Source organism: Rhea americana, unplaced genomic scaffold, assembly GCF_003343005.1.
Source record: "Rhea americana isolate MKP2758 unplaced genomic scaffold, rheAme1 scaffold_151, whole genome shotgun sequence".
Classification (NCBI taxonomy): Eukaryota; Metazoa; Chordata; class Aves; order Rheiformes; family Rheidae; genus Rhea; species Rhea americana.
The window spans coordinates 443,983-468,187 of NW_028185606.1; the positions used below are offsets into that span (position 1 = coordinate 443,983).

The 24,205-nt window shown below is 44.4% G+C and overlaps 1 protein-coding gene across 8 annotated transcripts in view; it reads right to left on the reverse strand.

Moving 5' to 3' along the window:
* Positions 1-23,480, reverse strand: part of RASAL2 (RAS protein activator like 2) — a 124,279-nt gene extending 100,799 nt beyond the window's left edge. For 7 of the 8 annotated variants that reach the window (XM_085299625.1, XM_085299622.1, XM_085299626.1 and 4 more), the window contains exon 1: positions 5,252-5,841. In XM_085299625.1, the coding sequence (XP_085155751.1) occupies positions 5,252-5,840 (589 nt within the window). In that variant the 5' untranslated portion in view covers position 5,841. Of the gene's footprint in view, positions 1-5,251; positions 5,842-23,250 lie in introns of those variants that run through there. The other variant, XM_085299627.1, reaches the window with a different exon arrangement.
* Positions 23,481-24,205: the final 725 nt, after the last annotated feature.

A 24,205-nucleotide genomic window follows, 5' to 3' on the forward strand; every position in this document is an offset into this window, starting at 1 on the left:
ACTTTACATGAACAAGCTGTCCTGTAACTTGTGAAGCTTTCTCTCAGCCACAGCCACAGATGTCTGGCTTCAGCTTTTTCTCAAAGTAAGAAAAAACCCATGCCATGGACAGTTGGTTTCCATGCTAACATGCCAAGAGTCTTGCGCGTTATCTCGTTGTTTATGTAAATAGCTTCCTCTAAAACGAGTCATGTTCCGCAGGATTATGGGGTATTTATTCCAGAAGAGTTTAAAGGGGCCTTCTGAGTAACCACCATAGAAAAAAGATATCATCACAGACAGCACAAGGGCACCCARTAAAACAAGTTAATTTAGTTATAGCAAGGGATGGAGTGATTCTATAGTAGAGCAATGGTCTAAGCAAGGCACAGCRGTAATCTCACGCGTGTTTGTTTGCTTCTGAAATACGGCCGCTCTGAGTCCCGCAGCGCACGCTGTTAGCATGACAAACGCGCGCCATTCATTATTCGGAAAAAAGAAAACAAAGACCTAAAAACAAAGACTTTCCTTCGGGTTTGTTATTTTAAGAAAAAGGGTCAGTGTGCCTAGGAAGCGCTCCTTATGTAAGCACGCAGGCAGTTCTCATCTCCAGCCAAGTCCCGCTCGGGGCCGCGTTTGTGGAAATGCCCAACAGGGAACTCGGCCCTAAGAAAACTCTGCCAGGGCAAGACTCGCCCTCTCGCTGCAGACAGCGAACGGCCAAGGTTACAAGGATTACGGTTCCCTTTTCTACTGCTGAAGAAACTGAGATGTTGGCAGAGTCTTCCAGGACAGCTGGACCGCTGGGTGAAGTTCCCCTTTCCGTCCACCGACACAGCTGGGGTTTAGGTCTGTTTTTAATAAGAGATCAGGATTTGGAGAAAGGGCTACCAGAGTTTCCTTGCACTGCCTTCTACGTACTCCAAGCCTGCCCCCCCTTCTCCCTCGATGGAAACCCAAGGGAGCGGCCATGCTTTCGGGCTGCGGGGTGCCAGGCCACGGCCACCCCCCAAAACAGGGGCTGCTCCTGCTCCCCTCCCCAGATTCATGCCTCGTTGGGAGCCCAGCTACAGGGTTTTTTTTTGCCCCACCTTCGGGACTCAATGGTTGAAACAAGAAGCTATTAAGGTCCCCGAACTCAAGTGCTCCTCAGACATAGCCCTGTGCAGCAAGGACCGTTGCTCCTCCTCAWCAAGCGTCTCTAGGACGCAGAGATRTCCTCTCTCCTTAGAGAGCTCCCAGGCAATAATTTCTCAYGATCAAGGTAACAGCAGATAGCAACACCGTCAGCACYGGCTGTCCGACTCCTCTGCACAAGAGGCGCAAAGCAGAACAGCCCACGACGCCGCGGACGCAGACTGCAACACCAGCACCAAGGAGCAGCCTGGAACGCGAGGCTGTGTCATTCCCTTGCCATGACTTCGTGAGTCAGAAAATAGCTCTGACAACTATCAATGTCCTCATTCATCCCCGTGGATGTTAATTCTGGGATTCAGACAAAATGGGCTKGGGGAGGGAAAAAAGGAAAAAAAAAATCAAAAGAAGAGAAAAAAGCAAAAYCCACAGACAACCCTGAAACGAGCAGAATTACCTGCCTTGGAGACATCATTTGTTACCACGCCAGTTAAGTGTAATTTTATTAGCCTCAGATACTGGTGCTAATTAGTTTGTTTTGATCATAAACATTCAGCTGAGAAGCATTAGCCCATGATTACAGGTTCCAACCCACGCCACATGTTACAGTGCTCTCCATGACCAGTCCTTAGTCAACAAGGAAAGGAAATACTYGGGGTGAGGTTAAGGCGGGTTTAAAGCTGTCAAGGGTTAGTAATGCTCCCCTGTGCATCCTATCCCTGTGTAATTCTCAATATAATATATAATACAGTATTTCCTACCCCCGAGGCAAACTGCAGTCCAATACTGGAAAAGCAGTATATCAAATATACTCTCGTAGTCTATGCACCAAGAAAACTTATAAAATGAATTCAAGTGTGAAATCGAAATTTAAAAGACTGAAGAAACAAATCTTTCTCCAGGTGAAGAAAGAGGAGGAAATAATKCTGCAGGAAATACCATTATAAAAATCATAACAAGACACTGACTGCAGTAGCCAAGACACACATTAAAGAAAATAAATCAGTGTTTACTCTCTCCTTCCGCCAAACCAAGGGAGAGCTACTCAGCGAAGGTCAGGATAATTGATTTTACTGAAGAACTATTTTGTCATCAATCTACAGTTAAACCTGCCCTGTCCTGAGATCCAGATAAGCAGGAACAGTAAAATTAATGTTTTCTGGGAATAGGTAGAAATTTAAAAAACGAGATTTCACCCACAACCCTTGGATCCAAGGCTTTAAGTTGTTTGCACATCTCCTTCCTTATCTTACTTCTACCGAAACCACGATGAGGGTTGAGAGGTATGCTTACAGTTAAAACATCTACTGCAATGATATTTCTCCTTCCTCAAGCTGGAATACCGGCTGGAAGTCAAAACGCTCCAAGGTTTCTTAAGTACTGTTTGAGAATTCGGGCTAATTAAAGCAGAGGCCAAGTCCTTTTAACTGGAGGCTTTGCACGTGACGRTTCCAAAGCCAGCTTAAAATACCCGGGTCCAAAACCAGACCAAGGTGGCCCGCGGGCCGCTCCGACCGCTCCTGCCGGCCGCCCGCGCTCGCGCCCCTCCAGCCCGGCTCGAGGTGGAGCGGGGCGCGAGGTCAGGAGCCCCCACCCGTCACCGACGGCTCGCTGCGTCCAGGAGGGACCTCTGCAGCCAAGACGCGATGAAGCAGTGTCTGAACACGCTTCCTAGACTGTGAGACCAACTGGAAAGTATTTAGCCAGATTTTTTTATTTATTTATTTTTATTTTTTTTTTTTTTTTAATCCCACTTGCCTCTTGAAGCTGCCAGAAAAGCAGCCAATCCTCTTTCGGAAGAAAAGCATTTTTTGAAGACGAGAACAGCTTACGCTTTTGCCCGGGCTTACAGAGACGGCGGGAAACCCCAACCCCACCGACTGCTGCACGAACCCACGCAGAGGAACCGGCCTTCGCGGCTCCGGCGCGGAGGTGAGACAGAACACAACAGGACAGGCAGGAAACCTTGAGAAAACCGATAATCTCTGCAACTATTTCAGAGTAAAGTGGAAATATTTTTAAAGTGAGCTGGTAAAAGTAAAAGGCTTGGCTCTTTGGACAGAAAATAGACAAAAAAAGAAAAATATGCCTCTAGGCATTAAACTCCAACAAAGTACGCCTAAAACTGYGTTTAACATTACAGAAAAGGTCCTCCTTGATCTGGGGTCACAGTGGCTAGAAATTCAGCCCAAACAGAGGTTTCCTGGGAGACTTTTGATCCAGCTCTTGCCAAGAACGCAAACAGTTTAGTTTGGAGAAACTCCACGTCTCACACCACCACTGGCTAACGAACTATCCGGGCCGAGCCCAGACTTCGATTTCCCAAGGATTCCCAAATTCTGCCTCTCTCGGGGGGCGGGGGAAGTAAATAAATAAATAAATAGATCTTGGATTCCTTCTTGAAAAGCAGACAGGACTGTGGGCGGAAGACATCTTCTGCCCGCCCCRGTATCAAACCCATCAGTGAGTGTGGGGTGACCCGCACTGAACTAAACTTGTGTGGTATCTGAAGGGAATACACAAGATCTGATTACTTCTGAAAGTTTAGACTGTGGCTGAAGAACAGAACATTTAGCTATATTTATTCCCTCCCCCCTTGCTTTCAAGTCGCTTCCCTCGGACCCGAGATCTAAGCCCACACACCCGGAGCTTTGCGACCGCTTTGTCGGGTCTCGGTCCACAGTACTCCGTATGCGTCAGGAGTGTCTGCCAGCGGCACCAATGAAGTCTGGCAAGAACAGTCCTTTTTAAGCAAAAAAAATTCAGCCAGTGGAAGGCAATTAGCTGTCCTACAACTGCATCTCCCACAAAACAGTGCGTCTTGTAATCTCACAATTATAAGGATTTAAGATGCCTCCCTGAGCAACAGATGACCAACCTTTGAGAAGGAAAAGACCATAAAGAAACCCCATTAAAAAAAGAAAAAACAAAAAACAAAAGCAAAAAGCCTCACTTAACGAGTCTTCTCAAAGGGACAAGTGCCAGCCCCACCTCTTCATGTATTCCATGAAATTTAACAAGCATCATCAGCCCAAATTCCAATCCAGCAAGGAATAACAGTCCATGACCACACACAACTAGTTGTGAACAAACCCTAGGAAGCTGAGTGATATAGTTCTTCCTAGTTATTTCTTCTTTTTAGTCATTTGTTTTCATTTTAAAGCAATGTGATGGCTTCCAGTAGTAAACATAAGCCTGAGAGACATTCCACTGGGATTGAGAGCGACTGCCCATGTAGACAGAGTATAAATCTAATAACAATATGAGTTTTTCTGAATCCTGATGACTTGCTCAGCAGTCTCAGCTGGATCCAGATGTTTTCGGGGTTCTAATGTGACAAACCAGAGGACTCTGGAAAGTGCTGAGGTTTTAGGAAGAAGGAAGTTTTTTTTTTTTTTAATTTTAATTATATTTCCAAAGTCTCATCACTTATTTGGCTCAGACTGGCTAGTCCGTTAGGAAGTTACATGAAAAAGACCACGAGAAATAAGGCAAATTTCTGCCCTTCTCAGCTTTATGGGCGTTGTTCTCAGCAGCACAGTGTGAAATGAGATCTCTGCCTGGCATCTTGCTGGCCTCGATCCCAGCTCACTAAACTGCTGCAAAGTCGCTGTCCTTGGCATCTACCAGAGAGCAGACCTCGGTTTAGCTGCTGGATTATAAAACTGTGAATCTGGTATGAGAAATTAGATCAGTTCCGCTGCCTTGAACAGTGTTTAAAAGACAGCTTTATTTCTCTCTCGCCCTAGTACTGCACTTACAGTAGCCGGTTTGACACATTAATCAGTGCACTACAAATCCTCGGAGGCTACTCTGCTCGCAAAACTGCATCCACCGCAGACAGTTCATTTCAGAGAGAAATGCTACTGCTTCTACCCACCAAAAGGCATTTGTTTTAAAAAGATCTCTAAATTTTTAAGCACAACCTGAAATATCGTACCACTTCCCTCTTGAGAAATGTCTTTTCTCAGTCGCTTGTTTTTTTTTTTTTTTTTTTAAATAAAAGTACAACATCAGGGTATCATAAATCTCTGGTGAACAAGCATCAAGTTCAATTTTGAACTGCTATCAAATATTGCAGAGAAGGTCTGACTATACTCACCTGCTACACAAATAGACAAAAACCCAAGTTCATTACCTGTACTCAAATCAACCTCATCATCCGTCTTCCATTCACTGACGAGCTCGCTGCCAGACCCCCCTTTTCGATTCATTATCTTTGAAAAGCCACTCGAGAGGGTCGAGAAGATGCCGCGGATGAAATATCCCTGCTGCTCGCAATCCACTGAATGCCCCAGCGGCAGAAACGGCTTCGCGCTTCTGTTTCCTGAGTGTGGCACGGGTTCGGAGAGCGATCGGTTGAACGGGACCCGAAACGATCTAGTCCTTGCCTGGAAGAGCGTCTCCGCCGGGCCTTCGTGGCTGTCGTCCGCGCTAGGAGCGTCCAGGTGTGCAGAACTTTTGCTGGGACTCGGCTCACGACAGTCCCCTTTCAGGCTGCCAGCACGGTCCTTTTTGCTCAACCAGGGAAGCCTGGGATGYGTCTGCCACCTGTACGCCCTGAGGGGTTTCTCGGGGTCAGAAGCTGCTTGTTTATTCATCTTCCTGCTTTTCACTTGGTGGTACCAATGATAGTCCTTCAAGGACGCAGTGCCAGCATCTTGCTCAGACAATGATCTTCTAAAGACCCTGGGAGAGGGGCTGGAGTGCTTTTTAAAAGCGCTCATTCTTCCAACCCTTGATTTTTCAGCTCTTAACTTACATTCCTGATAGTTTATAAGTCGTATAGCTGTAGTTCATACTTTAAGCTCACTCACCATTTTAAGGCTTGAGTCATTTTCTTCACGGTTGCAACCGAAAGACAGTGGCGGCTCTTCCTGAAGCACTTCAGCATCAGCTCCAGAACGCTGCATTCCTGCATCGCAGCAGCAAGAACAAGCCCTCACCTACAGCGAGCCGATTTCGACCACCACACTCGGCTTTGCTAAGCCTCTCGCCGCTTCCTGCATTGTCACATTTCTGCACCAAAGTTTCAGGAAATGACTAAAAGAGCCCAGCCATGAAAACCCACACTGGGGCTCTGCACCAATCACGCTGCACCCTCTCATTCGACAATACAGGGTTGGTTTAAAAAAGAAGAGAAAAAAGCGAACATGAAAGTACTTTACTCCAGAGACGCAGCAAAGTCAGAGAAAAATGTTAAAAAAAAAGGTAATACTCTCAAATGAGAGTCATGCACATTATGTTCTTGAGTTAATTAGTGAAGTGCACCAAACAAATAGCTTCAAGTAATACACATGAAGACAAGTCCTAGGGTTTGTATTTACCACAGGTGTCTTGTATCGCTCAAGAACACCTCAGTTTCCTTTTAGAGAGAGGTAAAACTCCCAGCTTCATCAGAATCGAGCGCTGGAAACCTCCTAGAGCACAGCAAAAGGGAGGAACAGAGTAAGAAGAAATGCCGCAGTTAATGTACTGAGAGTATAAATACACTGAAGGGAAATAAAAGTAAAGGGGAGGAGAAAAGGGACAGAGAGGGTGGGTGGGATTTCATCAATCATAGACCAAAGCAAAGAACAGGAAAGTTTTGAGGCAAGATTTTATGGCAAATGGAACATGACAGCATGCCTCTTTTTTTTTTTTCTTTAAAGAAGAGAATGGAGTTTTATTTATATAAATCCAGTTGGGATAAGTGGGATGGAAAAAATAGTCCTATCTGTTTAACCAAAAGGAAAAAAATGGTTGCTTTCTCTACAATTTAAGAAACAGCTGACTATTTTAAAAATCTCATAAAGAAAATATCTGCTGGTGAACTCAGATCATGCTTGCCAAGTTTTGACCAGAAACACTTGAGAAAAGAAAAAAAAAAAGTCTACTTAAATCCCTGAAAATAGGGGGTTTATAATGGAAATGCTGACAGGCCCTCGGTAATTATTATAGAAGTGACAATGAATACTTCTCCGGTTAAATAAAACGATAATCTGGTCTGGCAAACCAATAAAGCTTAACTGACCCACTATGGGATCTCGCCTTTTAGCTAGGTTTCATTCATCAGCCAACGTGCATTCCTGGCTGTTGTGGATGCAAAGCTTCCTTACTTTTCTGTRTATGTATGCAAAAGGGTACCACCGCTCCCTAGAACAGGGAGGGATGGACCCAAAGACCTCCATCGTCTAAAGAAACGATTTCTCTATTCAGTAGCAAGTTATGTTCTTTGATTATAAGCAACATCAGTGGCTAGCTAAAGCTGCCGAGCTCAAGAAGTTGTAGTAACCAAACTCAGCAGTAAAGATGACTTCAGGGCCCCCAGTATAAATTCTAGGTCAAAAATAACAACTTTGAAGTGCTTTGTAGGCAGTTGCACTGCTCAGAGCATGAGTCTTAGCAGACAACAGGTACCTCAACTAAAACTCTGCTGCAATTCCCACCCAGAGCAACGGCCTCTCAGGAAGCCACGAGGGCCGTGAATAGCTGCAGAGGTACAACTACTCCYACTGAGAAAACGAGATACTGAATTCACTAGGAAAAATCTTAGCTGAGTCTTGTCCAGGCAGACCAGGAAATACTTGATCCCAGGAGCTGCTGTAGCCCATGGACTTGTATTGGTCACGTCAAGATCTTCCAGGTGCCCCCTGACTTGACTCTCAGTCACTGCTGCTGGCTCCTCCTGATCCCTTTCATCAGGCACAGAGGCCTGGGACATCTTGTTTCTGAAGACTGAGACAAATAAGGCATTGAGTGTCTCACCTTARCTGTTGCCTGCTGGTACTAAATCAACCACCTCCTTCAGCAGGGGGTCCGCATTTGCCTTGTTGAGCCTTTCACTTCTAAATGTGACAGCGCTGCTCTAAACAAGTGCTCTGAGTTAGCCTGTCTGGTAAAATTGGCTTTACAGCGCTTCAGAATAGGTATAAATAAATACAACAGCATGGTGTGGTTCCCTGTAATGACGCAAGCCATAATCAGAGAAAATTCAAAGTGCTAGGCAGGTCTCTGGTCAGCTCTGCAAACCCTACTGAGCCGTGCACAGGTTTCTGCTTGCACATCTTCAGCTTCTTGGGGAAGTCCAGAGGGGCAGGAGAAGGCAGAAAGCAAAGGCAGACCACACGGCAGCTGAAGGCCTCCCATGGCTTTGCCTCCTGTAGATCTCTAGGAGGTTTTCTAACGGCTGTTGAAACGTAACTACCAAGCTGAGAGCACTGATACGGACCGTGCTTGGAAAGCACCTATGTGCCGCACGGGGAGACTGAGCACGGCAGTAAGGCCAAGGCAAACGGCTCATCTCAGCTAGGCTGCACTTAGCTGTGGCGATGTTACTCTAACAACGTGGGGTTCGGGGCAAAATGAAACTTCACGTTGCGGCCATTAGCCTGCGTAAAGACAGGGATGATCATCAGGAYGGCTCCCATCCTGTTTTTGCAATTCATCTCCTTTCCAATACGCTTTGCATCACATCAGTCACCACCTTCTTCAGACCACCCATTTCCAAAAAGGCAAWGCGCACAGAGCAAGATTAACGGTGTATCAAATTACAGAATGATGCAACATGCAGAAACAATTTTACATTAACTTCTACATAAAAATATTTTTATTCATGTGGTCAGAGCTTGGACAACAGCTCCACACAGAACTAGTGACACAAAGGGAAAAAAAGTGTGCTTCACAAGGCATCCAGCAACAAGTCCAGGAACATCAAAGCCACAGTTTAGTTAAGTTTAAATAAYGCTAGAAGGTCTTTTGATTTTTGATTTCACTTTTCACTTTTGATTTGATACTACCATTGCTCAAAAAAATGCATTTTTAGATCAAAGGAAATAGTTATCCAGCTGTTTGCAGTTAGCTGAGATCTCACTGTTCTGCACAGAGGGTAGAGGGTCTTTTGCAAAGTGATTCTAAAAACGACATGCAAGGCTTACATGTTTATTCAAACAGGCTCACTGATGCACAAGTTTGCTTAGTCTACAAATAGGGCAATTCCTTTAAACTGCTAAATCAAGCACTGGGTCAAACTAGACTCTTCCTTACGCACATCATCACTAGCAAAGATGATGCCCACAAAAAGCCTTCATCTGCACTAATCCAACCCCACAAAGTCAACATTGGCTTAACTTGGCCTTCAGCATTTCTTGCGTGCATGTAATACGCATGGAAATATTGTATTTAACAGAATGCTTCCCTGATGTACAGTGCAGTTACTCACGGGAGAGAACTCGAGTTGTTCCCGACCAGCAATTCATCTTGGGAAGCATTTACACGGTCTGCTATCACAAGCAGATTAATGTGCAACAGTGACTACTAATGTGTTGGTTATGCTAGATCTCTAACCATACAGAGCCACTCATTAAGCTGTCAGCAGATAAAATAATTGCAGTGGAAGAAAAGAGCCTGTCAATTAACTGGAGAAAATCTTGAATGTTTTCACTTAATGCTTCCTGTTTTAATACCTACTGCATAAAAATGTGACATTTAGCAGGCAAATTTGCTTGGAAGATTTTTTTTGGGGGGGGGGGGGGGAGGGGGGAAGTATTTCTGTAGTTCATTGTGCCAGATCATACATTTAGCTGTTTCAGAAAATTACTATTTTCTTCCTTACCATCGAGTCATTTAATCATCTGATTTGACATGTTTAACAGCATAATACTTCCCTACTTCTAGACTTTTAAGTAATTTATGCACAAAATGCAGATTTGCTACACTGGAATAAAGCTATATTTCATCTTTAGGATTATATTGGCCAAACAATCCTTCTTAACTTCATAACAACATTTCACAGAAAATTTACACAAGCAGCATTGCATTTTCCCCAAGCTCACGAAGATAACTGTTTGGCAGAGGCCTCCTGCATGGGAAGTCCTCTCTCCACCATTTGGCTCTCCAACAACCTACCCAGCTCCACTGCACGAAATTGCAGAAATCCCTCAGAGTATCAGTTGTTTGTTAAATACTATTAGTCAATTCTTGGAAAAAAGAGAAATTGCCAAGCAGCTAGAAGAAGAATCYGTGCCTGATGATTAAATTTAATGTTTAATACCCTCTCTCCGAAAGCCGTCCAGTGCTTCAATTAAGCGTATAAAACTTCAGTTCATCTTTAATATAGCTATTACTGAGAAAAAGATGAACTGAAACCTTCTGTGACTGAACTACTCCATTTTAAAACAGTTTGAGACCAAGCACAAGCTTATTAGCTTCTCTTCCCCCCCCCGAACATTTTTCAAGATCTCAAACCCCAAACCCTACAACCAACCCTGAAGCCTTGCTCGGCACATGTGGGTTTTAAAGCAAGTCCTCTGGCTCTAATCACAGAGCAGGTAGGAGACCACGACTTCTGCGAGTAACCTGGCTAAGCGCCCAGCTGTCAGCAACCTGCTCAAGTAAGGCAAACTGCACCCTGCACCCTTCCCAGAAGAAACAGAAACGATTCAGTGCGCCAAGGATCCTGGATTCTGCAGTCTAGATCACCTTAACTTTTTTCTTCCTCCAAACTAGCCCAATGCTCACCGTACTGCAACTTCACAGAGGAGTAATGCCTATGCGAAGCAGAAAATGCTTCCAATCGACCCAACTTGACACGCAGCTAAACAGCACGGAAGGTGAAAGATTTTTCCTTCCCTTAAAATTAGAGACTTTTCTAAATGTTGAGTTGTGTTTATGCAAGGCTAAGTAATTAATGACCTAACATCCCCTTCCCATSGCCTATCGCAGAGAGGCATCTGTTTCCCCCTGCACCATTTCCTGCAGGTGACCATCACTTCTCCTCAGCCTGTGTGTCCAACCTGCACCTGACACGTATTTGACCGCTTCGTATTAGTGTGTGAAGTTATGCAGCGGACAAATGAAATACTATCTTAAAAACCGGCTTCATTTGGGATTAAAGCGACTGCAAAGCTTGCTGGGGTTTGGATTTGACAGGGCTGGAACACAGACAAGCGACCGAGCCCAAACTGGAGCTCCTGCGAGCAGAGCTGCCGTTATCTGGCAGCGTCCGCACCAGGTACGCATATCGGCGTCTACACAACCAGCTCACCTGTCCCAGATAAATCAAAAAGGTACRTTATTTTCACTACCACTACGCTGAGAATTAAATGCAGCTAGGAAGAGTGATAATGACAGGTTTAAACGCCAGCTATCATTTAGTTTTCACCATCCGACCTTTCCAGGCCCAGGCGTGCTCTAAGTGCTCCACGGCCCTTGCACGGTGTCGCCGAGTCCTTTCCTTTTCACCGCATCAAAGGACGCGGCGCCAGCTGCCGACTCGCGCGTGCATTTGCTGCGGCCCCGCTCCTGAAGTCAGGTACGCCAAATCTCGTCAAGATTTCTGCCCTCTAACTCTGTGGCAGAGCTTTTCTGATAATCTCTCGGCTGACAAAAACKCCCAGCTTGAAAGTTTCCTGGCTTCGTCTCTGCACGCTGTTCCTGTGATCTGCACGAGAAGCTGTTACAACATTGTCAACCAAGCAGAACGGCGAGCGATAAAATAAATTCACGAGACCCTGGGTTTTGGGTCGATGCCAAGAAAAGTTAGTAAGAAAATCCCATTCCAATACATCGCAAATAAACCTGCAGAACAGCGATGCCAGAATTTCACTAGCAATCTTTCTGTTGTTGTTGACAAAATACAGTCCACGCCAAGTTTCAAGGGCCATAAAAAAGCACGTGTAGGASCCAGCCAAGTGAGCAGGGCGGTAAGCGAGCCCACACACAGCTGCCAGCATCACCCCCGCGAGCCAGCCAAGTAATTTGGAAACGCGCACGGGCGCAAATAAACAAATGCATATCCTGAAGGTAAACACTCCGGCAACTACTCTGTATCAAAGAATCTTAGCAGYAGAAGTCTCATTTTTAGTGATTCAGACAGCACTTGACTCTGAAATTTGCACAGACAAATTTGCACAGACAAGTTGCCACCCTGTAGACGAGCCCTGGGAGCAGCCCTGCACCACCATCGCCCCAGCGATCCTGCAGCAGACAGGCACATGGACCTACTTCCCCAACAAGTCTCGCAAGACTCTCCGTGGACTAAGGATATAACAAGAAAAACAAAGAAAAAAAGGCAAAAAAGCCAAACTWCTTAATCTCACTCTGACATCCATTTCTCCATGATTACAGATGGGGTTTAGTGCCATACTAATAAACCTACTGATTTAGCTTTTTCATGATGTTTTTCAGGAAACAGACTCACTTTTCTATCCCCCTGTGCCTTTGCCAATCGAAATGTTTAGGATATTTTGAGGAGGGGCTGAGGGGGCTGGAGAGGTTATTCCTGCAGTCCTAAAGCAGCGTTTTATTAGCAGAACTCAAAATTGCTAGAAGTGATCACAGCATGCATCAAACTGCATCTCTAGCATTACTAAGGAAGGAAAAACTGTCATTGTATCTAGGCATGTTAATGGATAAACATCTCAGCAACAGTCCTGATAACTATTTTTATGTAGAACACACACATGTGTGTGTGTAATTATATGTAAGGACCACATCCTCAATGCAGATGGTTAAAAAAAGTCAACTATCAACTCCAGCATGCCCCACATCAGGCATAGGATGGCTGGGGACAAGAACGGGGTGAGAGACGGAGAAAAGACTGGTAAGAGTATCATTTCTGTGGTGTAAGAAAGYATCGCTTGCTGAAAGGCAGAAAAGCAATTGCCAACGTCCTGCCACCCCAGTAGCATCTGTGCAGTATTTTTTTTTTTTTTTCCAGTCACATACTCAGGGAAAGTGGGGGAAGACTGCACATAAGCTTTAACGCTTACCTATATTTATGCTTGGGAAGAGAAAGATGATTCAGAAGGTGTTTCCTCAAGGTTCTTCTGAAAGTTATCTAGGAATTTGGTTCATAATTTCCAACTATAAAGAAAGGATTTTTAATTAATTGCTGTAGCTCTGGTGCTCTTATTTTGCCCTGCTCTTTCACCTAACGGACAACCTCAGAGTGAATGTACTACCTTCTTTTCAGCAAACCTTTCATGGAATACTAGCTTCGTAAATATATTTTACGACACAACATCTCAGACACTGGAAAACCTGCTGTGAAGCCAACTGGTATTCCAGACTAGCAGCAAAAGTTAACCACCAACTAATTGACAATACTCTCAGATATCAYTATATACCAGTGTACTATTACGGTATAAATAAGGAACAAACTTCAGCAACATCCATAATTGTAGCTCTTGCATCTACCATATAAACACCACAAATCTTTAAGAGCAACATTCTGTCTCCTTACACRTTTGCCATCCTGCGTCGGTGTTAAATGGCAAGACTTTGCAGTAATTTGGGTGGAAAGACGGACAGCAACGGGGTRTCAGTCCATCTGTACAACCGTTTTTCCTATTTGCTCTGCCAAGCACTTACACATGCAGGAATCTAGTTCACTGCTACAAGATGCCAACAGGGAGCCTGGGGGTCTTCCAGGGCCAAACCAGCAAGGTATTTAAGAAGTCCAGTGGGTAGCAAGAGAGGAAACAATTAGCTCACACAAACCCAAAACATCCTTTTGCACTGTTTAATACCCAAGATGTTTGGCATTTTTAGAATCTGTGCACAAACCTCATYTTTGAAATGACCAAAGACGCACTCAAGTTGCTGCTCTGTTTTCTATCCGGTCTGCGCAGAGCCTTATGATGATTTTTATGTTCAACAGTGTTTCTACCCGTTGGATTGGCCTGCAAACCGCCATGGTTTGAAAACCCGCATATGTGGCTGTCTGAAAATTTTACCCACATGCAAAGGCAGCGGGAGCGGGCTGTAAGACTTCTCTCTCTGCAGGTTGTCCGTAGGCAGCTGTCCGGGGCAAAATCCGGAGAAGAGGAGCGAGGAGAGGGTGCTGAGGAGAGGGTGCTGCTCCTCGAAGGAGGCAGCGTGGCCTGCCGACCTCGGGCTACGGCTGTGACCGAAGGCGCCCAGCGTAGGRCTCTACTTACTTCAGAGCCACCTTATCTCTGGCGGATGAAACCACGTACCATAACCCTCCAACCCTGGGGTGCTTTCCTCTGTCATTTCCATTGCAAGTGTCTCACCAGGAGCAGGAAAAGTCGTATCTTAGGCTTTTGCTTAGAACAAAACCCACTGAATTAAAGTCCTGGAGTCATYGTCTTTTTTTTTTTYCCTCCCCCCTTTTTTTTCTCCTTTTTAAGGCTTTAATACTTGCTCACTTCATCAGTAAAAGGGAAAAACTTACTTACTCTTGTTAGCTTGACCACACTAGTACCCTTCTCTGTCTTTAAAACTATATCTAAGAGTTTCAAAAATTCCTCAAAAAATCTGCCAATACACTAGGCATTTCCTTTAAACGCAAAGCACAAAACCCATGGGTTTTATTTTATTTATACACAACACATGCATATGCAATTCTGAGGCTAGGCTAAATTAACACACCCAATTCTGATAGCCTGGTTAGCAATCACATGGCTTCACTTAGTCCACTATTATCATCCCTGTTTTATAAAAAGGTTTTGCATAAATGAAGCTCTCAATTACCAATGAGCAAAAAAGAAAAAAAAAATCAGGATGCAATCAAATCTCTGTAGCTTTATGCGCAAGTCCCTCGGGACTTAAGTCTGCAAAGCTGAGTGTGAATAATTGTGTCTGCTTTCTAATACAGAGCATGTGCTTCGGGAGGCAAGCACGCGAGTTTTCAGCAGATCTGCACAGTAATTTTGAAGGTATTTGTACTTCAAATAAGCCATGCAGTTAAACAGAGATAAACATGCACACGCGCCAGCCACCTCATTCAAATAACGCACCAAATCTCGGGCGAAATCTTGCTGCCAAGCCTAAACACAGACTTTTGGGGGAAGAAACACAGGAGTTTTAGCACGAGACAGCCGTCCTGYGTTTCGGGTTTACCCAACCAGCCCAACGACGGTGCAGCAGCCCGACCGCCACGGGTGCTGGGCGCCCCTTCGGCCCCGAACCGCGGGCTACCACGCGCAGGTCAGTTATACGGACACAGGGTGACCTGCCTTAAAGAAATCCTCTGGGGAAGCACAGACGCGCGGAGCTCCGCTTCTTCATAAGTATCTTCCAAAGGAGCGCTGGAAACTTTGCACCCCGGCCTGGTGCTGCACGGGGCAGGAGCCGCGGGCAAGGGAAGAGGCAGCGCGAAGTAGCTTTTTTTTTTTTTTTYCCCTCTTCTTTCTTTTGTTTCAAAGTTTTGTTTTTGCCTTTCCAAAAGCCCGGTACGGACAACCGRGATGGGAGCAAATCCCAGTTTCTCCTACCTGAAAAACAGCCAAGTTTATTAACTCCTCCTTTTATCTTGTTGACTGTCTAAAAAGAGAAAAGAATCGGACGCAGAAAAAGGCTGGGAATTACTCTGGGATAAGCCATGGAACAAGAAGGAAAAAGAAAARAAAAAGATCAGGGATAAATCTGAGTTTATCTTCTCATAATATAAAACCCCAAGGGTTTATAYTGCATCTGTGCATCTAACTGCATAATTTCCTTCAATTAATAATAATTTTTTTTTAAAAAAAAAAACAATCCTCAACATAATCCTTAACAAATCACCTTAAGAGTTTAATGAGGTTTGGGGGCATGAGGGGGATGTGGATTAGTGCTTTGAACTGACCTGTCAAGGCTACTTCTCACTTGCAGTTCACAAACGCGACGGCAGGAACARGCAGCGTTCGAGACACGTTACCTCCGAGGAACACCAAGACAAACTTTTCAAAAAGATTTAAATTAATTCTTTAAATAGCAAGAAATCTAAATTGTCAGCTTGTATAATTTGCAACTTTACTCAGCTTCTGCAAAATAAGGGATTATATTCATCTGCCAAGCACACATCACCATCAAACGAAGCCGAGTGTCTTGCTRTCCAACTTTTGGACAGATCTCCTTCACCCAGCTCCATAAAAGCTTCAGCTGACATCACCACCATCATGCATYAACAACAAATTCTGGATGCCAAAGTGCTTGAAAATAGCCAAATATTCTATAGGTGCAGACCTACAACTTAAGGCAGGTTAGTTTTTGATATTTAAAGTCTCAAACACTTAGATACAAGAAGTTATCAAAGTTATTAAAACAAGCTCTCCCAAGCTTCCTTATCTTTCCTTTCTGGGTCACTCAGGTGTACACAGAGGCTCAATTTCCCACGCAGAGAAGGTATCAGCTCTTTTCACTCTATTTTCATACTTGCTTTGTCTCACACGCAGAAAGGCCTTCACTAATCAGCTGAGAAACAAGGAACGYGATGTTCCTTAGGGCAGGCACCCTCCTTCGGCACGCACTCGCTCCCAGGACAGCGCGCGACATCTCCCATACGTTCCCTCCRGGATCCAAACCATTTCACAAGCTTTCAGCGTGCTTAAATTAAACATGTTTTTGTCAAATGGACTAACCACTATGACATATTCAGATTTTAGGTCGTACACTCAATTTAATATGCCATAGTGGTTTGAGTGGAAATTCAGGTATGCACATTTTGAGAGGAGTTTGCAAAGCTGCAACAGCATTTGCAGAGGAAGGACCACAGAGCAGACCAACTCTGTATTTAGCTTTGCATCCTGGATTGCAACACAAGCAAATTCAAAACACATTAGTCACACGAAACTTTATTTTGAAGCAGAAGCTCTGGTTATAAGGTGGTCTGGTGGGAGGGTCTGGTTAGTCTGAGGGATTTTTTGGTTTTTGTTTAAGCTTTCACTTCAGTTTACCATGTGGTGTCACAGGCAAATAACTTCTTAAAACTGGCTTTGCCACTGAAATCAGTTTACAGTGGAARTGCAAGCCTGCAGAAGGTTTTCCAGAAACAACGTTAAGATTTATATATAGGAAGACTGCACTTCAATTCCTTATTCAGTATCCTGTCACATTCAAAAAACGGTTGTACTTCTAGCTTTCATTTCTCAACCTTCTGATTTTTTTATTCTTTTCCACAGTCTCTCCCCTCTGCTCTTCTTTCCACGTAAAAGCTATCAAGCGCAATCAATCGACAGATTAAATCATACAGCTTTCTGCCTTGTTGTATTTACTGGCTTTTTCCACAGCAGAGGAGTTYGTCCCCGATCCGCGCAGATTTTAAGAGATTACGTATTGCTGACATTAACGGGAGAGTTCATACCTAGGCGCTCTTGCTTTCAGGCTGCGTGCAGACTCGGGCAGACGCAAGACATTCATCTGCATTTAGTCCATATTCAGCTCCTTTACCATAAGAGCTCTAACTCTTGTACTATGGAGTTAAGAGAATTTCTGAATGAACCAGGAAATGACAATTTTTGGGTAATTCCATCATGGAAAAAAAAAATCTCTGTTCCTGCATCTTTTTTCCTTTTGTTATATGCAACAGAAAAGGATTCCTACTAAAAAAACTGCAACCAAGTTCCATAACACACTGCTGGGCAAACTAAGCAGTAGGAAATCCACTGCAGGCACACAGAGCACGTCAGTGACGCACAAAAAGGCCCCAAGAGAGTAAGGGATAAACTTGCATTTAAAGCTCAAACATAGAGCCATGCACGAGATGAGAAACATGACACCAAGAAGAGAGGAAGAGGAGAGAAAGAAAAATAACCAGCATTATCTYGGCATCTTAATTGCAGAGCTCTTCAAAGGAGTCCAGGCGGTGCAAAGAAATTCGACTGCAGCTTCTTCCGACGTAGCTGCCTCAAAAACGCTGCCGTTTTCTGGCCGTGTGAGTTTGACAATTTACGGAGAGCTCTTGAAATYGGGCAGCCAGAGCGCTGCCGTTTACCAAGGGCAGTTATTTTTGAGCCTTTAACTCAGGAAAAAGCTGAATTTAGCTCAGGGAAGAACCGGCCATTGCCTGTGATTGTTCCAGAAAGTAACTGCCCGCGTCCACAGACTCACGCGGGCCTTTCAAAGCTTTTAAAGGCGAGAGACACAAGCAGGAAATTAATCGCTTACAGAGAGTTTTTTTTTTTAAAACCAGGCTAATTATAACTTCCAATCCCAAAGCAACTTTCAGTATTAAGTGCATCCAAACTTTTAATCTGCTCACCCCTCCTGCTGTGCGCTTGCCTGATTYCCGACCTCGTCTCAGGCCCTGCTAAGCCTGGAAATCTCCTCTTCGAAGCGGATTCTCCGCCCTGCTTTCGTCTGGTAACAACCCTCAGGATCGCAGCATYTGGCCACGCTTCCAGCACAGACCAGTGCACCTGGATGCTCCCACGTGTCTGCGGCCTCAGGCATAGTTAGTGCTGCTCGCTCAGCAGCGGCTTTTAGCTCCGCTCGGAGCCGAGCTGGGAGAAGCTCTGCCCACCGCGCGCGGCTCGCCAGGACCTCGGCAGGACCTCGGCAGGACCTCGGCAGGACCTCGGCAGGACCTCGGCCCGCTGCTCCGGCCGTCAGCGCTCTCCGAGCGGACGGACGGAGCGGACGCGCAGCATCACCATTCTCATCCGGTTTTAAAGACCGAAAGTCCAGATCGTCGAACGTTTCATGGACTTACGAAGAAACCAAACCTAAAACCCGTGGCAGACCTAGGAGGGAAAGCCTGCTCCGCAGAACTGCCGGCAAATACCCCTGGCACCCAGGGAGTAAAGAAATGCCCTGCTTTGTCACATCAGAAGGTGACCGCAAATTTATTTTCACAATAAAATAAACAGTATGGAAAAYGTACCACATTAAAGGGCTGCAAAGTAGTAAAGACCCGTCAAGAAGAATTTGGCTAACTTTATACTGCATTTTCTGTTAGTTAATGTTTGGAATGATGATACCCATTACTCCATATACCATATTCTTTTTATATTTTACAAGGCAAACACTCATGATGTTTAAGAACAGCCAACTTCAGCTGACTTAAACATCTCTTCGGCTAGGGTATGACTCAAACTATTTTTAGTTTATTGCAAATTGGTTTTTGGACTTGAATTTTCTCCTGCAGCTGAAGACTAGCAGACAGCCAAATTAAATAATATTTAAAAAGTGACTGGGATCTCAAGAGGAGAGAGAGAAACATAGTACCATTCTTAAAGCTGGCAAAATGCCATTTGGCTACTTTAACCCTGACTTTCTACAACTTTTCTGTTTTTTAAATACAGATCTAACTCTTAACACTTCCAGTTGCATCAACAGTTCACAAATTCTCTTCCATAACCATCCTTAACCATATTTATACAGAGGAGTCATTAACAAATAGTGGCTAAAAGTAAATGGAATAAAGTGCTGCTGAAATACCTGTGACCGATTCTTACAAGGAGGTCTACCTTTCYGAAGAACGGAGAAGGACTGATATTCACTCATTTTGTTCATTAATCCTAAACCTCCGGAAGAGGGCTGCTGCCCGTCTTTGTGGCTGAACAAATACATAAATTCAGACTGTACAAATCCAAGAATGCAAAAATAAACGTGATGGAAAATATCTACAGGAAAAAAAAAAAGGCACATTAGTCAGTCAAATTAAAGGAATGTCCTTCCATTTCAAGCTGCTCTGTTACCCTTGCACTGTCTTGAAGATCGGGATCTTTCAGATTGTTCAATATGCAGTTAAGGGATTTTAATATCCAAGAGCATATTAACCCTYTGCAAGAAACAGCTGGAAGATAAGAAATACAAGTCTAATTTAATTTGGGGTTTTTTGCAAATCCTGACTCTTGTGTCAGAAATATGTTTTAGACATTACTAGCATGAACCCATGGGCACAGGCATGTTAGAAATTATTGTAACAAGTCTTTGTTACAGAAATTCGGTACAAATTAGCTATAATAAAAAGAGGTTTCAGGCTTTGTCAGTGAGTGACACGACAAGCTGCAACGCAATAAAACTAATGCTTCTTCAGCATCAGCATGATTAAATTAAAACCCCAAGCAAACAGCACACAGTATTTGTTCAATATACTGACTTTGTAACACAGGTCTAAGACACGTGCCTCAGCCTGAGTCTCATTTTCTGGACACTTGTTTTGCTCATACGTAACCAAACACCTGCGTGAGCACAAGCAGCAACCGAGAACCTATTGCTTCCTCTCTTCGTGTCTGAGCTGCCCGGACCCAAAAGCCAGGCGAGCAAGGGTACTACCTTCCGAACACCAAAGGAAGGCAACTTCTCCTTCAAAAAACACCGTGGCAGACCTCGGCACCTAGTAAACAGCACCGAATCGGGGAGAAGSCCACAAGGCACTTAAAGATTTTTTTAAAAACTCTTCCCCCGGCATATCAAGCACAGGATTATCACATATAGAAAACTGCACTATGGAAAAGTAGATCCTTAAGCATGAGGTAGCCTCTGCACAAACTTCTGTGACTGGAGCACTGTACAAACTCCAGACCTAAAAAATAGTAGCCAATAGAGTTACCCATTCTGTGTAYGCCAAATATTTAACATATTTACTCAGTACTGCAGAAAGTGTATTTACTAAATAGCTTCATTCTACGTGYATCATACAGAAACTTAAACAACTAAAACACCAAGCTATCCCATGAATATTCAGTGAAATCAAATTTCCCTGAGCAAACCAAATTGGGAAAGAAGACAGGCTTGTCATTAGTCCATTAGTACAAATACTGAAATTTTTGGCAGAAGGTTTTGATAATCCATCTCGATTTATATTTCATGAAGATTTCAYAGCTTGATATGTAAACTGCTGCTGATGCAAAGTGTAATATACTTTCAGCTACACCTCTAAGCCAGTACCTCACTAGGAAGGAGCATCAAGGAAAATAGTTTTTAATAGGGTGAGGAGAGTTAAATAAATACAATCGGTAATCAGGAGGAGACTCTACATAGTAAAATCAAAACGTTCATCACCATATTTTGGTGAAGAAAATTCTGTACATAGTAAAATCAAAACGTTCATCACCATATTTTGGTGAAGAAAATTCTGCACCAAAATAATTACAGAATTATATGTGATAAGATGGTACAAGAAATAGATGTATATCTTTACTGCTGCCCATGCCTGAATTGGAGGAAARTAAGTACTACAGGTGAATTTATTGTTCTTTACATCTTTTCCTTATTGCACTGTTTCTTTTCCTGTCTGAAAATTCATTGCAATGCTCCTTTTTATCTACGCACGAGTACAAAGGTTGAGGCAGAAGGCTAGAGTTACAGAACTGAGGTCTTAGCACCCTCAACCCCCCCCAAGCGAAGAGGCCAAACGGGCTGCAGAGACGCACTCTTGTGCTGTGCACACTGGGGCAGAAAGCACTTGTGTTTYTATGCACTCTCCAAATATTTTGGCAATAGAGAAGCCTCTTCTGGGGCTACCTTATAACCTACTATATTTCATAGCATTCTCTTAGCATCTCGAACTATCATCCTGCGAGTATTACAAACCAAAATCCATTTAASACCCATACCTCACAGTGTAAATCATGAGACACAAGTCCTGAAACCTCTCCCGAGGTTTCCAAATTATGCTGAAAGTTATCAAGCTGACGCTCTGTCTACGCTTCCCTACAGGTTAGGTTTCTTTCATCAAAGAACTGCTCTTTTAAAGATGGACGCGCAAGACTTCTCTGAAGAGACCTTCATAAGGTAACTGTATCTTTCAGTCATTTAATACCTRCTAGATTTTGCTATATAAACTCTAGATTAATTCCCCAACTGCCTTTTCTTCAAGTGAACTTTCAGGTACAATCATTCCAGCTTCCTTTTCTCTGAAGCTGAGTGATACGTAGATTCAGGTTCTTTCTGTCAAGACGGGTTAATTTATGCAGTCGCAAGTTATTTACAGCGAGATCGGCAGGATCTGTTCTCTTCACGCCTCCGTATTTTTCATGCCACGTCTGCTACAATTCAAGCAAGGGGACTACTCTGTTTCAGGCGCTATCTCCACTTTTCTTCAATTACTCAAGGCTTTTTGGAAACCATGCATTTTCTCTGCTTCTAGGAAAGCAGTGAATTCAGACCAAAAGGGAACACCATTTTCTAACGCAGCCTCCTTCCCAGCAAAGGCCAAAGCAATCCTTGCACACCGAGTCCCTGACTTCCAGGCAAGAGATGTTGCTTACCTCTGTGTTTGAATCGCCCCCTCCATAAATCGACAGAAGCTAAATTGCTGCTTTGTAAGAGAATAGCAACAGTCAATAACRCATGACTGAGTTATTGTCATGAGTTATCGTCATTCTGAGCATCAAGAAAATGCCGTTTCCAAGAGAAAACCTTTCATGGAGGTTTATACATCGATAAAATCGGCACTTGCACAAACCTTTCCACGCTCCCCCCAAAACTGTGACCTCCTACCCTTATCCACCCCACTTTCCTGGAGCAGAGAGAAGTTTCCCTGCTTGGGGAGGGATTTTTCAGCCTCCAGTAACTCACCCAATCAGACCTGCTTAGCCCGAGTCATTGACAAGCTTTCTGTCCTATGAAAAATCTGATTTACTCAGATAYACTGGGGCAAAAGCTTCCTGCTGCGGCTGTGAGGATGTTTGCTYTGCAGAACGGCAGCACGAAGAAAGGACACTTGTGCCAGAAAGACACAAGGCTAACAGAACAAATTCCCGCTCCGATGTGAGCCAGTCTCCTAAAAACAYCCATCTGCTACGTACATAACCACGCTCCACAGTTCTAATGTACACAATTAGGAGCTCAATAAACACTGTAAATTTAAACAAAAAACCCTCAGCATAGGCTCGTGCTACAACTGAAGTGCTTTTACAACCCAAAACACACAACACAGATGACTACGATTTCTATAACCAATCCAACATCAGAGCACTGTACTGGAGCCCAGTTAGGTACTCACAATAAAAAAGAAGTAATAACATTACTTCTCCTGCAGCTTACTAGCACTGTTTGCTTCTCAATCTCACCTTATTCTACAGTCACACCTGATGTGCGAAAGCTTATATGCTCCTGAGAWGCACATCATCTGCAAATTCCCCACTCTGCCACAAATCCCCCAAACGGGAAGACACCCAGTTTATACAGGCTGCTCCTGTTATTAAGCTAAGCTAAGGCAGAACACCTGGGGCAGGCTGAGGAACAGGCTTTTACTTCCAGTGGATATGCCTAGTACACATCTGGCATTCCTCTGAATAACCCTATCTCCACGGGCTAAATTTTTGACATTTCCAAGTAGCCCTCTCCCTCAGGAGAGAGAAGACAAACATAACAACAAAATCAAAAAGCTCTCTACCCTCGAACGCGTTTCTTTTTCTAGGCACCTCCAACAGCATTTTCRGATCAGTTATCTTTTCCATCAGGCAAGATGTTTCTCATACTCACCGCTCAACGGCTTCGTCTGCACTAGCACCTTCCTCACCAGGCTTGCCATACCGGAATTTTTACCCGCGTTGTCTAAACCTGCTCGGAATCAAACTGGGGAGAAGAGTTCATAAAACAGCATCTAGTCCGCATAAAACTGCGGAGACTGCACCTAGTCTCTGCAGCTCTGCCAGCCCCTTTGCTTTTTCTCCGGAGCCTGGATGAACGAGGCTGACAACTCCCTGCACACACACACACACACACACACATACTTGCACACGCACGGGAAGTTTGGACCAGACTCAATATTAAATGCACCAACTTCCTTCTCTGTGCTCCAGTGTCCCTGCTGTAAACAAACAGCACATATTAGCTGGGCGAAGCTGAAAAGTCAAGCAGAGACGGACAAAAGCAGGGAGCGGCTCCAGCGAGGAATAACTATTTTAAATACACAAACATCTTCCCATCAGATTAACGCTAACTTTCAAATGAGGCGAAATCTGAAGCTATTGTTGTGACAGAAAAACTAAGGACAAACAGGAGACGYGGCTTCCTCTTCTCGAGAGGTCTCCTGGTGCTCCAATGCGAAGCGCCCCGTAAGCTTTCTGAGTGTCCGGGCAAGAGACCCGAAGAAACCTTCACGTCGCTCCTGGGACAGGAGGCGAAGGCAGAGGCAGAAACAGGCCCCTGGAGAAGCACCAAGGGCAAGAAGAGCTGCGCCTCGTGCCATAGGCACCACGAGGTAGAAGAGGAAGAACATGACGCTCTGCACTAATGGGGCGACGTGGCCAGAGCTGTTAGCCCGGCACCAGAGCCGGCCACCACTGGACACTGACTCCCTGGGGAGCATGTTGGAGGGAGGAGGGGGGAAAGCATGCGTGCGTGCAGGGATTAGACAGCAGTCAGCGCTGGGCTCCCCAAGAGCATTTCAGAAAGGATGTGCTCGTGGTTGAAGAGACCTCCACCTCTTCCTGCA